At 35.5% G+C, this 15,470-nt stretch overlaps 1 protein-coding gene across 1 annotated transcript; it reads right to left on the bottom strand.

Moving 5' to 3' along the window:
- Positions 1–677: 677 nt before the first annotated feature.
- Positions 678–1,440, bottom strand: LOC131162931 (uncharacterized). Its single transcript, XM_058119553.1, has 2 exons — positions 1,100–1,440; positions 678–975 (listed from the first exon to the last, which is right to left on the bottom strand). Exons 1-2 carry the CDS (start codon positions 1,256–1,258, stop codon positions 850–852), a joined length of 285 nt encoding a protein of 94 aa, XP_057975536.1. The 5' UTR covers positions 1,259–1,440; the 3' UTR covers positions 678–849.
- Between the last annotated feature and the right edge of the window lie 14,030 nt (positions 1,441–15,470).

The raw sequence follows: 15,470 nt of genomic DNA, 5'->3' as shown, positions 1-15,470 counted from the left end.
GTACATATCTGCTTTACATGAAAGCACAATCACTATACCAATTTGATTAAGAAAAATATTGTTGTATTTTCAGGCGTGGCCTAAGGTGGTTTGATCTAACCCGGAAGGATCAGGTTGGGGTCAGCCCTGTGAATTTGACCTAGGGCCTTCTTCGCCCCGCAAGGAGAGTTTGTAAATGTTGAGGTCAGCCTTGTACTAATTGACCTAGTTGTAATCGGTGCTGCTTCACCCGTTAAGTGAGTCATTAGTGGAATCCTCGAACTTGCGAGCTATAGGCGGGGAGATAGGCACAGTTGACCGAACTCCAACAACATATCGTGTGTCTATTTATATTTACATACTTTATATTTATCGCACGTGTATGTTATAATGTGAATGATGCGTATGATTTAATTTTCACATTATATTTATCTGCGCATTTAAAATTTGTATAGACAGACCCGAGATTGTGTGTATACTACTGTTGTTTAAGGTAAACCTAGGAAAAAGTTTAAATTTCCAATTCACCCTATCTTGGAAATACATCAAAGCTAACACTAGGGGTAAGAACAGCTACGCTGATTAATCAATTTTATTTTTCATTTTAATTTTTCAAATTCTTTTATATTTATATATATATATATATATATATTCTTCCCTAAGTTCTCTCTATTATTTAAATTTTTAAAAACCATAAATAAAGCAACACTTTTGTAATTATTTAAATTCTGTTAATTAAACAAGCCCTCACTCACCCTCCTTAATCTTTTACATTCATTTCCCTTCCAACAAGAGAGAGAGGAATCCAGAAAACCCTGTAAATATACATTACAGTGTATCTGTATGCAGCGGAGGTTGAAAGTTGAAACATTACATGGAGTGGTGGAGCGTCTTCTTGGTAGTCTCGGCAGCATCAGCAGCTTCAACCTGCATCTTCGCAGTCTGCAGATCAGCTTCAGCTGCTTCCCTCTCGTTCCTTGCCCTCATCTTCTTCCCCTAAACATACACACACACACACACACATACACATACACAAGCGCGCGCGTCTTCAACACCGTAATCATAGTCATCACTAAAAATCCACATATGTATATTGAATGAAAGGTGTTCGTATAAATACCTGACCAACAAGATTTGCTTTGACATAAGTGAAACCCTCCTGCAAGGAAGCCGCAAAACATGCCCACCACTTCTTCACGCGACACATCAACGAGGTTTCTTCATCTTTCGTCGTGGCAGCCGTGGCGGCGGCGGGTGGTCGCGATCCGGCGTCCTCCATGGACCACGCTGCTTCTTCGTTTCTCCTCTCCCAGAGGTCTTTCTGATTCTCCGCCGCGTCGACTATTGATGCTTCGTAAGAAGGTGGTGTTTGTGTTTCGGCCGCCAAACTTCCAAGTAGCTGCCGGAGCCCAACACGTTTCTACTTCCCTGTACGTACGTGGCAGCTTCTCTGTTCCCCCATCGTATGTTTTGTTTTGTAATTTTTTAAAGAATTCTTAAATTAAATTAAATATTAATTTATTTGACTAATATTCATACAAAATTTAATTCTTAATCGCTACTTATCTTCTAAGTTGTCCAGGGTGATATGATCTTGGACTATTTTCACTTGTGTTAATGTAAAGTGTGTTTCGGTTATTTTTTGCATCTCTTGTATGTTAGAAACATCACAACATTTTTTAGATAATTAATCTTTAATTTTGAGTGATTATGGTATAGTTGAACTCAAATAAATAATTATGAAATTTAAAATTATTTAAATTTTACAAATTTTAATTAATTGTCTAAAATATAACAATATTGCTAGACCAAAAAAAAAAAAACCCCCCATTAAGTGTATTGAGTGTACTAGTTTGAATTATCAATGCCAAATTCTGTTTTGAGCGTGATAAAACTAGAGTAAAGGGAAGTAAGAGGAAAATAAAGAATAAAAGATAGCAAATAGTGAATTGATATTGATGTGTTTCAATCTCTATACAACTTCCTATTTATACAAAGAACTAGGGAACATGTAATAAAAAGAAAATTAATTTGTACACTCCTTTCCAAATTAGAAATGATCTCTTGACATTTCTCTTTAGGAAAGTTTACATAATTTCAGTCATGCTTTGATTCCTTGATTTTTGTTGTGGATTGCTGCATTTCTTAACACTCCCTCTTAAGTTGACGTGGATATTTATGACACCCAACTTGCTAAGTAAATAATTAAACTGCACGAATCCAAAAGCTTTGGTTAAAAAATTAGCAGGTTGCTGGCTTGTATGCATGTAGACTATTTAGATAATGTCACTTTGGAGTTTTTCTCGAGCCACATGACAGTCTATCTTGATATGCTTAGTTCATTTATGGAACACTAGATTTTGAGTTATGTGTATAGCGGCCTTTTTGTCATAGTTAAAAACTGACTAGTTGAGAATGCATTACTTCGAGGTTTGAGACTTAAGACTTTAGTCAAGTAACCTCACAACATGTGGAAGTCATAGACCTATATTCTACTTTGGTTGAAGAACGTGAAACTGTTGTTTGTTTCTTGGTCTTCTAGGAAATGTGTGATTTTTCGAGTAGGATGCAATACCTGGTGACCAATCATTTAGTGTCCCTACATCATGCCCAAACTGCATCACAGTATGCATAGAGCTAAATTTTGCCAAAAGCAGATAAGAAAATTCCTTGACTTGGGGTTTTCTTAAGGTACTGTAAGACCCTGTGTGCTATGTCATGCAATGATTAAGCTAAGTCGGGTCTTGTGATGGTTATGAAAGTGGAATAGTTATCACAAGATAGAGGGTGAATTGAGTTATTTAAAAATTTTAGATTCCTTTTTATAAATTCTTGAGTTTATTGTTTTATTAAACACACAGCTTTATCAATTCACAAACCAAAACTGAGACACACCACAAGTTAATTTAAAACGTAGTCAATCAAATAATAATTCAAAAATAACCAATCACAAATATTTAACCAACTAAATGATGCAACACTTTGTGCACTTTCAACTTTTGTCAGCAGCCATGTAAATGATGTGCAAGCCTTGTTTTTGGAATGAAATTTTATTGCATTCTCTTAATTAAGATTTCCATAAATTAACCAACGTACTCTCTTGTGGGTTTCCACAAACGGTTAATTGAAACATACTTTCCTTATATTAAGAGTCTTCTTTAAATTTAGCGTTGATCCCTGTAGCCTGCACTTAGCATACACACATATGATATGTAAAGTGCTGAAATTTAAAAGAGTAGGGCAAGGAGAACACCACGATTTTATGAGGTTCGGCTTATCGCCAGCCGATGTCCTCGCCTTTGGTCAATACCACCGAAGGGTTCCACTAGTAACACTCTTTCCGGGTAGAGCAAACTGTTTACCAATGTCCCTCCTTAAGGGCAGAGCATCCTCTCCAAGCGATTACCCCCGCTTGGTCCAATGATCCAATCACCTTGGAATTGTCAACAACCTACAAGAAAATAATCAAGAGATTATTGTACACAAGATACTCTCCAATAGAGCTTATTAGTACAATATCAAAAGTATATACTTCAAAGTAAATCAATATGAAATTGAAATTGAAGCTCAAGGAGTTTTATCACTTGTTAATTCTTTCAACAAATGAAAGATTCGAACTTGAAACACACAATCAGTAATTGGGAGTCAGCAATTCTTAGTGGAATTCGTGAGCAATATGTGAGTAAGAGAGCCTTTGAGAGATGAGAACAATTTAGAGAGTTTGAGAGCTGAAATTGATGCTTGGCGAATAAAATCAATGATCTTGAGGCTATTTATAGACTTGAGAAAAGGAATTTACTTGATCCTCAAGTTTACTTGGAGTAGTGCCCAAGTTTTAGATATCAAATTTTAAAAACTTTTCCACTATAAAAATTTGAATTTTACCACGTGGTAGCAGCCTGTCACTATAGGTTAGGCGCTTGTCAACTTAAAACTCATTTTAATTTTACAGGCAGAAAGGTGACATTCGCCTGACAAAACCTAGTCAGGCTTCTCATTTTAGCTCGTCAAGCTTCTGTCAAGGTCTAGTCAATCGCCTGATGACCTTTTGTCAATCCATCTTAAAAACATTAAATATGTCAACCTATTGAGGGTTTTCAGTCAGGCTTCTATCTAGTTCAAAAATATTGTTTTTAAGATTTCTTTGTAAAAGTTCTCTTTGCTTCTCAAATAATGAAATTTTGTTTTGTTTACTTAGAAAATATTTTCCAAGATTAAAAAGTAGGTCTCTAGGTCTCTTATATTTAATGAGCTTCAATGAATTTCATATTAATGTATACCTAAAGTACTTACATAACATGTCCTATAGCCTCTTTCAACTTTTCATTTCTTGAAGTCCTTAAAGTCTTCATGTATGAACATGTCCTATAGCTTCTTTCAAACTTTAAATTCTTGATCACTTGAATTTGATGTAAGCTTTTGAAAACATTCCATCTGATCATTTGATGTATGCTGAGTTTCCATGAATTTAAGCTTCTAAGACGTGTTTTTCCAGAAACATCACAATTTTGAAGCATATTAAATTTCCTTACTTTGTTATCATCAAAATAAGAGTCGTAAGTCTTGTTAGGCCAACAGGTTGGATAAATTAATCTTTCAACAAGTCGCCTATATGGCAAAGGATATGAAATAAGTTCACCATCACTTTCGTTGAGTGCAAGATTTTGATCCATGGGAAACTTTCCAAGTTTAGCTCCAAGGAAGCTTGTATCTTCTAATATCTCGAGTGCATACTTCCTTTGAGATAAAAATATTACCAGAAAGTATTTGAGAATTCCAAGATCTTTGAGTTTGAAATGATCACTTAGGTATTTCTTGATCTCATCAACTTACTCCAAACTGTTTCTTGCAATAATAATGTCATCCACATAGACTAGAATGGCAGTGAAATTGCCCTCATGGGATTTGACGAATAATGAATAATCTGCCTTGAATTGCTTAACGAGCTTGCAAACTCTAGTCTCCCCCTTTTGTTCGAATCCAGGGGAAGCTGCATATAGACTTTTTCATCAAGGTCGCTATAGAGAAAGGCATTGTTGACATAAAGTTGATGGATGTGCCACTTGCAAGAGGAAGCAAGAGCCAAAATTGTATGTACAGTGGTCATTTTAGCAACCGGAGCAAATGTCTTAGTGTATTCAATGCCTTCTTGTTAACGGTAACCCTTGGCAACTAGGCGAGCATTGTATCGTTCGATGGATCCATCAGGGTTGTATTTGATCTTGTATACACATTTGTAGCCAATGGGTTTTGTTGGCTAGGGTGTGCGTCTAGAGGAGGGATGAATAGACTGTCTTTCGTGGATATACAAATTGATAAGAAGGTGTATTTTCAAGAGGGGGGGTGAATTTGGTATTTCAAAAAAAATTTCCTAAGTTAAGTTTATATTACAATCAGTATTACACAACCTAGGGTGTAGAGACCCGAAGAATTGTAGTAATTAAATAATAAAAAAAGGAGAGAAAAGGAATTTTTAAAAAAGGATTTCAGCAGTGTCTCGTCGACGAGTGTAGAAGTACACGTTGACAAGCAGGGCTTTGGGCTCGTCGACAGGGACGTGTGTCTCATTGACGAGAAGTTACCAAGAGGGGCATTTTCAGGGCCTGAATCTCATCGACGAAGAGCACACGTTCATCGACGAGACTATTTCGGCTCTGATTCTCCTTGGTTGGAGGATTAAAAGCTACCATGGTGTTCCTAGGGAGATTCTTTACAATATAGCTGGAGCAGAAATTCGATTTGGGAAGTTTGGGAATCATCCTAAAATTTAGGTAAGTTAATTAATCTCAATTTTCTTGGGTATTTGGTGTTTCTTAACTGAGGAGAATATGTTAGGTAAAATAATACTAAAGTTGATTAGGGAAAAATGTTAATTTCAGGGTGTTGTGCTGGGAACATTGCAGGTGTAAGATTGAGTGTTTTGTAGGCTTCTCAGTAAGTTAGGTAAGGGGATAAACTAAGTCAGAATTTTTCATGAAATTATTTATTATTTTATAGCATTAAATTTTAGGAAAATATGTATATTATAGAATTATGTTTGGGAAATACTGCTATGAACAATGGTTTAAACGTGTTTTATTAGAAATTATGATTTTAGAACAGATTTTACATTCAAAATTTTACCTATTTTTGTGTGGCATAAATTTAAATTTTCATGTAATTATGTATATCAAAATAATATGTTTTTCCCAGATCAAGCATAATATGATTGTTTTCAGGGCATTTATAAAAGAATACAGGAACTATAATTTTATGAATGTAATGTTAAACAGTATAGAGAAATCATGTTCAGTATATTATGTTATGCCGGTGCAGATATCGTGATTCATGTTGGCACAGATGTCATGATTCATGTTGGCATAGATGTCGTAATCATGTATGATAAGACATAATTCGTGAAATATTACCATGTCAGATATTATTATGAAATTCGAAACAGTTATGTTCAATATATGAAACATATTATATGTTATCAGAACCCAAATGGTATGGTTCAATTCAGTTTTCAGGAGCACAATACCGTAGCTATATGTTCAGAATTATGATAGTGCTACCACACGATTAGTAGTGTGGGAGATGGCAGTCGATGTGACTTCAGTGTAGAGTGAAGTTGTTCCCCTAGCAGTCTGGGACCAGGAGGGGCAAGCCTATCGTACTTACAAACTTATGTTTGATCTAGTATGGCCGGCCAACCATTGCTAGGTTCTGCCTTCGGGCCGCACAACCTAGTCATGTGGACATGACATCAACTAGCTATCCATCCTGAGTGTTATTTTAGTATTGTACAGTTATATAAGATGATTTTCATGTATAGGAATCTAGTATGCCTTATTATGATATGACAAATCATGTTTTACTCTGTTTTACTATAGACAGATTTTACCAAAAATACTTATTATACTATTTATATGTATAATACGAAAATATTCATGATACCACACACTGATGTTAGTTTATTTCCCTTACTGAGAGGTGTCTCACCCAGCATTTCAAACATTTCATAAAATCCAGGTAGAGGAGCAAATAGAGCTCCATGACGGTAGAGTCCAATTGAGCTACCTTATCAGAAGGGTGAGTTGTTGAGCTAGAGTTAGATTTATTTTTGGGAAGTGACCCTAAGTTACTTTTTGGTCTTTTGGTGGATGATTGTATATATAACAGATTTGGTATAACTCTAGTACTGTGGTTGGATGACATATTTGTAAATTATGTTTCCTGCTACTTAAGTATCAGAGTTAAATGACAGGTTCCCTAGTACCTATAGGTCCAAGTTGATCATGATTACATTAATTTAGTAGGTGTTAGAGTTACTATGAGTATTTATTACGAATATATATATATATATATATATATTAAACTGCGTAATTAGGTGTTTTAATTCATACATTAAGGCTTATATTTTTAATTAAATAGTTAATTACTCTCAATATTTTAACATTGTGTCCTATTTATGATACTTGAGTTTTATTGAGTAATTTATGAATTTTTGGTATTTTTTTATCGCAGGGCAATTATCGAAAGCTAAAACCGGTACCGCTTCGTGATTTATGTATAATTTTTTTGTCCAAGTTCCGATTGAGACGATTCAAAATTTTAAAAAAAGATGAGAAAATTATCTACAACTTTCATGTTTTAAGTTTCGAGCGATACAGGCTCTAAGATGGTCAAAGTCCGGCTTGGTCACTGGGAAACAAAAAGAAGAAAAAGAAAAAAAAATTTATAACAAACCTGATGTAACCCAGCCATGCAACCGGGTCTGGGTCCTCCATGAGCTATTAGGTAGGGTAGCTAACCCCCCTCCTCCCCTTTATATCTTTCTCTCCTTCTTCCCCAACATCCAAGCACCCTCTTCTCTCCCTTTTCCCTTCTCTCTCTTCCCTATCCTTGCTCTCCTTTCCCTTCTCTCCCTCTGTGCTCTTCTCTTTCCAGTTGAACTCCCCATTCTCCTGTTCTTTTCCTTCTCTCCCTTTCTCTCTTTCCTTTGTTTTCTTTCCTTCTCTCTAACTCTCCATTCTCTTTTCCTCCCAGCTCTCTCTTTCGGCCTCCCTACTCTCACATTGTCTCTCCCTTTCTCCTCTCTCTTCCTCCGTCTCTCCCTCTTTTCCTTCTCTTTTCTTCTCAGCTGTGTGCTACAACCCATCAACCCGTAGTTTCAAGCTGCTCATTTTTTGAGTGAGTCAAATTCTTGGCGCCATTGCCGAGAAATGTCAGTTTTAGTTTCAAACTAGTGTTTTTTCCATTATTTTAATTTTTCTCATGAAAAAGAAAAAGAAAAAAAAAGAAAAAAAATTAAGTTTTGAAGAAAATATGACTACACCTACACCACGCACGCTTATGGATTTTTTGCAGTCCACACGAACCACACAACCATCTTGCATCATATTGCCTGAGAATGCACAAAACTTTAACATTAAACCTAGAATGATATCTGTGATACCTCAATTTTATGGGATGGAGTGTGAAAATCCGTATAAGCATTTAACCGATTTTAAACTTGCATGTGTTACATTTATAGATGAGACTGCTACTAATCAAGCAATTGGATTGCGTCTATTTCCTTTTTTATTGAAAGACAAGGTTAACACGTCATTTAATTTTCTTAGGCCTAATTCTATATCTAGTTTGGCTGATATGTAAAATGAATTTCTGTATAAATTTTTTCCCTTACAGAGAACTCAATTTTTACAAGAACAGATCAGTTGATTCATGCAAGGAGTTGATGAGACATTTTAGGAAAGCTGGGAGAGATTTAGAGGTCTGGTTAACATGTGTCCCCACCATAGATTTGAATCATGGTGTCTGGTCAACTATTTCTACACTGCGTTGACTCTTGAATCAAAGTAATTCATTCATATTATGTGTTCAGGATATTTCTTCGACAAGGAACCTGATGAGGCATTGGATTTTCTAGATCATATAGCTAACTATGCTCAGTAGTGGAACACTAGGATTGATAGAAGACCGATTGTAGTTCAACCATTGAGAGCAATACATGGTGGAGAGTGGAATGAACTGAAAGATGATTTTTGTCTTGAAGCACGTCTGGCTGAACTTACCAGAAGAGTGGAGGCTATGGAGATGGAAAAGGAATATAGTACAAAGCAACTTTGGAATCAACCTTCCTAATCCTATGCACCCCCTTATCAGCCGTCATGTCGTCAGGCTGCCCTTCGGTATCAATATCAGCCACAACAGATCTCTCAAAGCTATACACCTTCAGGATTTCAATTTAATGCACTATTTACTCCACTGGAGAAGTCTCTTGAGGATGTTATTTAGTAGTTCATGTACATTCAAGTCACAACTAACAATCAGTACACTTGCCATACATGAATTGCGGGACACCATTAATGAGATGAGCACGCAGTTGAATATCTTAGAAAAAGGGGAATTTCCAGTAGAACTTCAGTCTAATCCTCAAGAATACCAGCACCAATAGTAACAAATACATAATGCTTCTGTAAAGACCCGAAAAATTTAAATGATTAAAATAATTAAAAAATAATAATAAATGAACAGGTAAAAAGAATAGTATGAAAAAAATAATGAAATAAAATAAAATTAGATTAATTATTAATTAATTAATTTATTATTATTTAATTGAATTAATAAATTAATTAATCGTTATTTAATTGAATTAATTAAATTAAATATATGATATTTATATGTTTATATATATGTGTGTGTATATATATATATATATAGATATAACTGAAGAAAGAAGAAGAAGAAGTCAGACGCAACTCCCCCCCTCTGCTCTGAAATTTTTATTTTCCTGCGCCAGCCACCTCCATCTCCGTCTCTTTCCTTCTCTTAATTTCTCGGCAGATTTGCAGTGGATCGGGAAACGGAAGGTGCTGTTGAATTTCTAGTTTCGCTACCGACATTTCTATTGGAGCAGATTTTTCATGGGAACAGCCTAGGTATTGCTCCTAGGAAAAGGTAATTTTTCCATATTTTCTCAATTTTGCTTTAAATTTGCAGTTAAATCAGCGATCAGGTACCACCGCGGAGTCCTAGTCATCGTCGTCGTCATTTTGGCATAGGTAATTTTCCAATTAGGGTTTTCTAGACCCCATTCCAAAGCGAGAGTGAGATTTGGGAAATTTAGAAAAATGGTTAAATTTGCGGGTATAATTGTTAATTTGAAAATAGTGACCCTAAAAAATATTTAAATAGTATTTTATTTGGAAATAATTACATGGAACTAGAAATTTTGATTCAGGGTCTGGGTGAGCGCTGTAGGTATTTTTTCGAAGTCCCCGTTGGTGTAGTTCGAGAATTCAAGTAAGGGAAAATTATATATTAAATCAGATTTTATGAAATTAAAGGCAATAATTTATGTTATATTATATGTATGTTTTGGTGTGAATTATTAAAATGCCAGCCATAAAATTTATGTTTTTTGAGCCTAAAATTGTCAATATAGTTATGTATATGTAAAAGTGAACGAATGAAAGTGAAAAGGATTTTCTGATGAATTAAATAAGAAATGAAATGTATTTTGAGCATATAAATGTTAAATGTGGGTTGACTTATTTTATGAGAAATATGTATGAATTTTATTATTAAATTCTGTGGCATAAGAATCTGTGCAAATTATATGTTAAATGTATGAGATGCAGGCTAAGTAAGTAAAACAATGAGAATAAAATGTGATATGGACAATGTTGCCTGTGTATGTTAAATGCAACCATGTAAATTTAAGACAGTTGAAAAACAGCCATGTAAGCAGATTCTAGCGCATTTCTATATGGACTAACAAATGATGGTTAAAGAGCAGCTGTAGTACAAAGAAATGAAATGAAAATGTTATGAAATGAAATGATAAGGAATTAAATGCAATGAAATGAAATGTGAAATGTGAATGATACAAATAGGAAAGAGTCATTTAAAGTGAAACACAAGGAAATGTTAAGTTATGAACATGAAAGAATGTGAATGATTGAATAATGATGGAAATAATGATGTATTATGATATTAGAAGTATTTATGTATGTAGAACATGTTACATTTGGGCGGGGTGCACTCTTCGCCTGATGGCTTGCTGAATAAGACACTAGTAGCTTTAGATGTGGCAGTAGCTGCATAAAACACTAGGGCAGAGGGAACCTACTTGTATGGGGGGGTAGAATTCCCCATCCTTAGGGCCTTTGCCATTAAACTATTGTTGAACTGTGTGAGTACGAGATTAATCTACCACTTGAGGGCTTACAGAGTAAGATGAGTGCTCTGGTATGTTTTAATTGTGACCTCAGGGTTACCTAAGTATCAGAGCAGAGGGGTGCTACTTGTATGGGCAGATAATCACCCCTATCATTGGGTAATCTCGTGGGTTAAATATTTGCATGTGATTATTTAGGTTCAGAAAACGATTTCAATGTTATATGATGATTTGCAAATGAAATAAAAATGATATCTATTTATCTCATGTTGGCCACACACTATTTTAATATGTATATTTTTTCCCTTATTGAGATGTGTCTCACTCGAATATGATTATTTCTTTTTTAGGGCATCCTCAAGGTCGAGCTTAGAGAGCTCGAGGGTATTTAGCATTTTGAGGAACTTAAAGAGAAAGGGTATATTTTTATAATACTTTGGGGGACGTAAATATTTATGTTTTAAGTTTTTATGTTTTAAATCCGTTGAGAACAGAATGGTTGTGAAAATACTGAAATGCTTTTGGAGATGTATGTATTCATGGAAATGCAGGAGATGAATGGATAATATGGATTATAGTTAGAATTAGTAAACTCTGGTATATTGTTATATGGAGATTATGATTATGTTTTCCACTGCGTATGTTATGTTAATTATGGATTATCAGGGATTTTATCAGGTATAACGCGCTGAACCCGGGTTTAAGGGTTCGGGGCGTTACATTATGGTATCAGAGTAATGATTTTGGGATTTTGAGGATTTAGGGATGATTTATACCAGAGTATAGAAATGAGTTAGGATGAAAATGGGAGATGAACAAGTTAGGTATTGAGAAATAGGTTTGGTGCAGGGAAGTATAGGATTTTGTCTTATAGCTTGGAGGCAGAATTTCTTGGCAGACTTCTGTGATTTTCTAATTCAGTCGACGGTTTCAGAAAACCACGGTAAATCCATCGACGGTGATGTTTCCTAGTCGTGAGATTGGTCTTTATGTGGGGATTTTGGATTTTATTGGATTTAATTTAATGATTATGTTGTTTGAAGTTATGATATGGAATTCTTATTTCTTCTCTGTCATTTTTCAGGATGGATTCTGGAGATGAAAATGTAGGGGTTGAAGAAAGGGAAGGTTCTGACACTTCCAGTGAAGAGGACATAGATACCTCTAAGGTGCTACGGGATATAGTCCGCCAAGTTAGGGCAGAGATGAAGAAGGAACCTAAAGAGGGTGAGTAGAATGGTAAGAATTTAACTTTCAAGGAATAAGGTAAAACTTTTAATGCTAATGCTTCTGGAGAGCCAAAGGTAATTGTTCTGACACCTGTGCCTCAAAAACCGGTTCTTAAAGAAGTGAAATCCCTTGAAAATATACTGAATAACGATCCCTTCTTGCTAAAACAAGGAAGGCAATCTGCGTATATTTTGTTTGGTACCTTAGAACATATTGATTTATTTGAGGCTAACTTCTGTGGAGGTAATAAGACGGATTCATTGTGACGACTCAAATTTGGAGACTCGTCGATTCAATTTATAAACCTACACCCCACTAGATGAAATTCCTCTAGAGCCTCCGCCAGGCAGACTGTGATGTTTTCTTTCCCTTCTTTTCATTTTGTTTTACCTTATTTTATTTTTAGTTAATTTTCAGGTACCTTTTCTTGTAGTTCAGTTTTTCTTTTCCATTACTTCCCCACCCAGGTACGCCCTACTTCTCCCATGCACATCTTTTCTATCTCCTTTTATGCTTTCTCATTGAGAACAATGTTCCACTTTAGTTTGGAGGGGTGGGGGTGACAATTTGCATGTAATACTGTACACGTCTACTTGCTGGGTTTTATATTAATTAATAAATAAATAAATAAAAAGAGTAAGAAAGAAAGAGTATTGAGGATAAATGATTATGCCATGATTAACATTGACATATACCCTTCACATACTTGCATATAACCTAAGAATTACACACTTGAATAATTTATATGTAGTTTCTCTTTATATGATTTTATAACTCCATGAAGAATTGATTGGTAGTACACTCGTGTTCATTTGGCTATATAAACTCTTGTATTTACATGGCATCTCATGATACTGAAAATACACGTTCACATGACTCGTAGCACTTAGGGTTCCTTATGAGCACTGAGAGAGCACCCGTGAAGATTATGACACCTTGTGAGGTATTGTTGAGGCATTTATCGTTCTTTTGAGTTTTTGACGTCAGCTCAGAATTCATGAAACTCAACTTTCCTTTTTTTTTTTTTTTTTTTCTGAATACTCTTTGTACACTAGTCTATGTTTTTTACTTGCTAGCCTAGAAGTGACATCTAGTGGGGAGATAGAAACCTAGGTCTTATAGCCTACTCAAGATGTGGAGGTTAAGTCACCCCTAGAAATACACTTAGTTCATAGACTACTGTTCAAACTTAATTCTCGTTGGTGGTATGAAGACAATAAAAGAAGTGAAATGATCTTCCTAATTGACCAAGAAAATACAAAATTGAAAAATGACCAAAGGAAAGAATAAGAAAATTAGAAATGCACATAAAATGAAAGATTAATACCTGCACCATAAAAATGCATAAAAAATCATGGACAAGACACATGTTCTCCAGATATGACTCTTCAATCGCTTAATGCCTCAGATGTATTCATGTCTGGTTTGTGAATAAGTTGATCTTGGGTGGTCTTGGCTAGATATGACAAGTAAGTGAGAAGATGTTAGGGTGAAGGACCCAACACCTCACAAATAGGCTTGATCCTTTTCATACTAGTTCACTCCATATATTTAGCGTTTATTCCTTGCAATATGTGGGATGTTTGATTGCGACACTCCTCACATATGATAATTGAACCCATTCTTTTAAAGTATTTTTGAGAGTATACCAGTTAGGCCAAGTCAAAACGACCGCTCTGTAGATGTCCACTGGTATCCTAGGTGTAGTGAGTCACACAAATTACACATACCTCGAGACTTCGCGTATTTATACTCAAATTTATATGGCCACATTAACTCTGAATTGTACTGCTAGTTAACTTCATGTGAATATACTATTCTTAATTGCTATATAATTATGAAACTTGCATGAGTGATGTGCTTCGGAGTTGTGTACATTGAATATGAACGAGTTAGTGTGAAATTTGGTTATATTCCGGTATGTGAAACGGTATGATTGTGTCGCATGTGCATTCATTTCATGTTTGCTAGAGTTAGTATTTGTGGATACCGCCCTGAAGTTCATTCACGTTATTTGCTAGAGACTAGCAAAACGTTAGTTGAGGGGTGTGATTACGTGCTAAAATTGTGTAATTAGGTGCTTTAATTCATGCATTGAGACTTATATTTTTAATTAAATATCTAACTACTCTCAATATTTTAACATTGTGTCCTATTTATGATATTTGGGTTTTATTGAGTAATTTATGAATTTTTGTTATTTTTTTATCGTAGGGCAATTATCGAGAGCTAAAACCAGCACCGCTTTGTAATTCACGCATAACCTTTTCATTCGAGCTTCGATCAAGACTATTATAAATTCTGGAGAAAGATGAGAAGATTATTTACAACTTTCGTGTTTTAAGTTTTGAGCGATACGGGCTCTAAGACGGTCAAAGTCAAGCTTGTTCATCGGGAAACAAAAAGAAGAAAAAGGAGAAAAAGAAAAAAAAAATTATAACAAATCTGATGTGACCCGGTCATGCAGCCAAGTCCGGGTCCTCCATGCACTGTTAGGTAGGGTAGCTAACTCCCCTCCCCTTTATATCTTTCTCTCCTTCTTCCCCAGCATCCAAGCACCCTCTTCTCTCCCTTTTCCCTTCTCTCTCTTCCTTCTCCTTGCTCTCATTTCCCTTCTTTCCCTCTACGCTCTTCTCTTTCCAGGCAAACTCCCCATTCTCCCATTCTCTTCCTTCTCTCCCTCTCTCCCTTTCCTCTGTTTTCTTTCCCTCTCTCTGACTCTCTATTCTCTCTTCCTCCTAGCTCTTTCCCTCGGCCTCCCTACTCTCTTGCTGTCTCTCCCTTTCTCCTCCCTCTTCCTCTGTCTCTCTCCCTTTTTTCCTTCTCTTTTCTTCCCGACTGTGTGCTGCAACCTATCAACTTGAAGTTTTGAGCTGCTCATTTTTCGAGTGAGTCAGTAAATTAGGCAGGTCATTACAATTTGGTATCAGAGTCTAAGTGGCTAGGTTCTATAGACTTTAGAGTATAGCGGAAACAATAGCAGAGTATAGGAAAAGGATTTGAGATTTTGTTCTACAGTCTAGAGGTAGGATTTTTGTGATGGTTTATGCACCTTTCCTGGGGTGATGATTTCAAGAAAGTCATAGTAAACTATTGT

Source organism: Malania oleifera, chromosome 8 (genome assembly GCF_029873635.1).
Source record: "Malania oleifera isolate guangnan ecotype guangnan chromosome 8, ASM2987363v1, whole genome shotgun sequence".
Classification (NCBI taxonomy): Eukaryota; Viridiplantae; Streptophyta; class Magnoliopsida; order Santalales; family Ximeniaceae; genus Malania; species Malania oleifera.
Note: the sequence above shows the minus strand (reverse complement) of the source record. Positions and strands in the feature narration are given on the sequence as shown.

What these genes read in the sequence shown, in the direction of transcription:
- LOC131162931 (XM_058119553.1), bottom strand. Translation starts at nt 1,258, where the DNA reads ATGGAGGACGCCGGATCGCGACCACCCGCCGCCGCCACGGCTGCCACG. An exon ending in AAGCAAATCTTGTTGGTCAG is followed by an intron (nt 976 to 1,099) that starts GTATTTATACGA and finishes GTGTATGTTTAG; the next exon opens with GGGAAGAAGATGAGGGCAAG.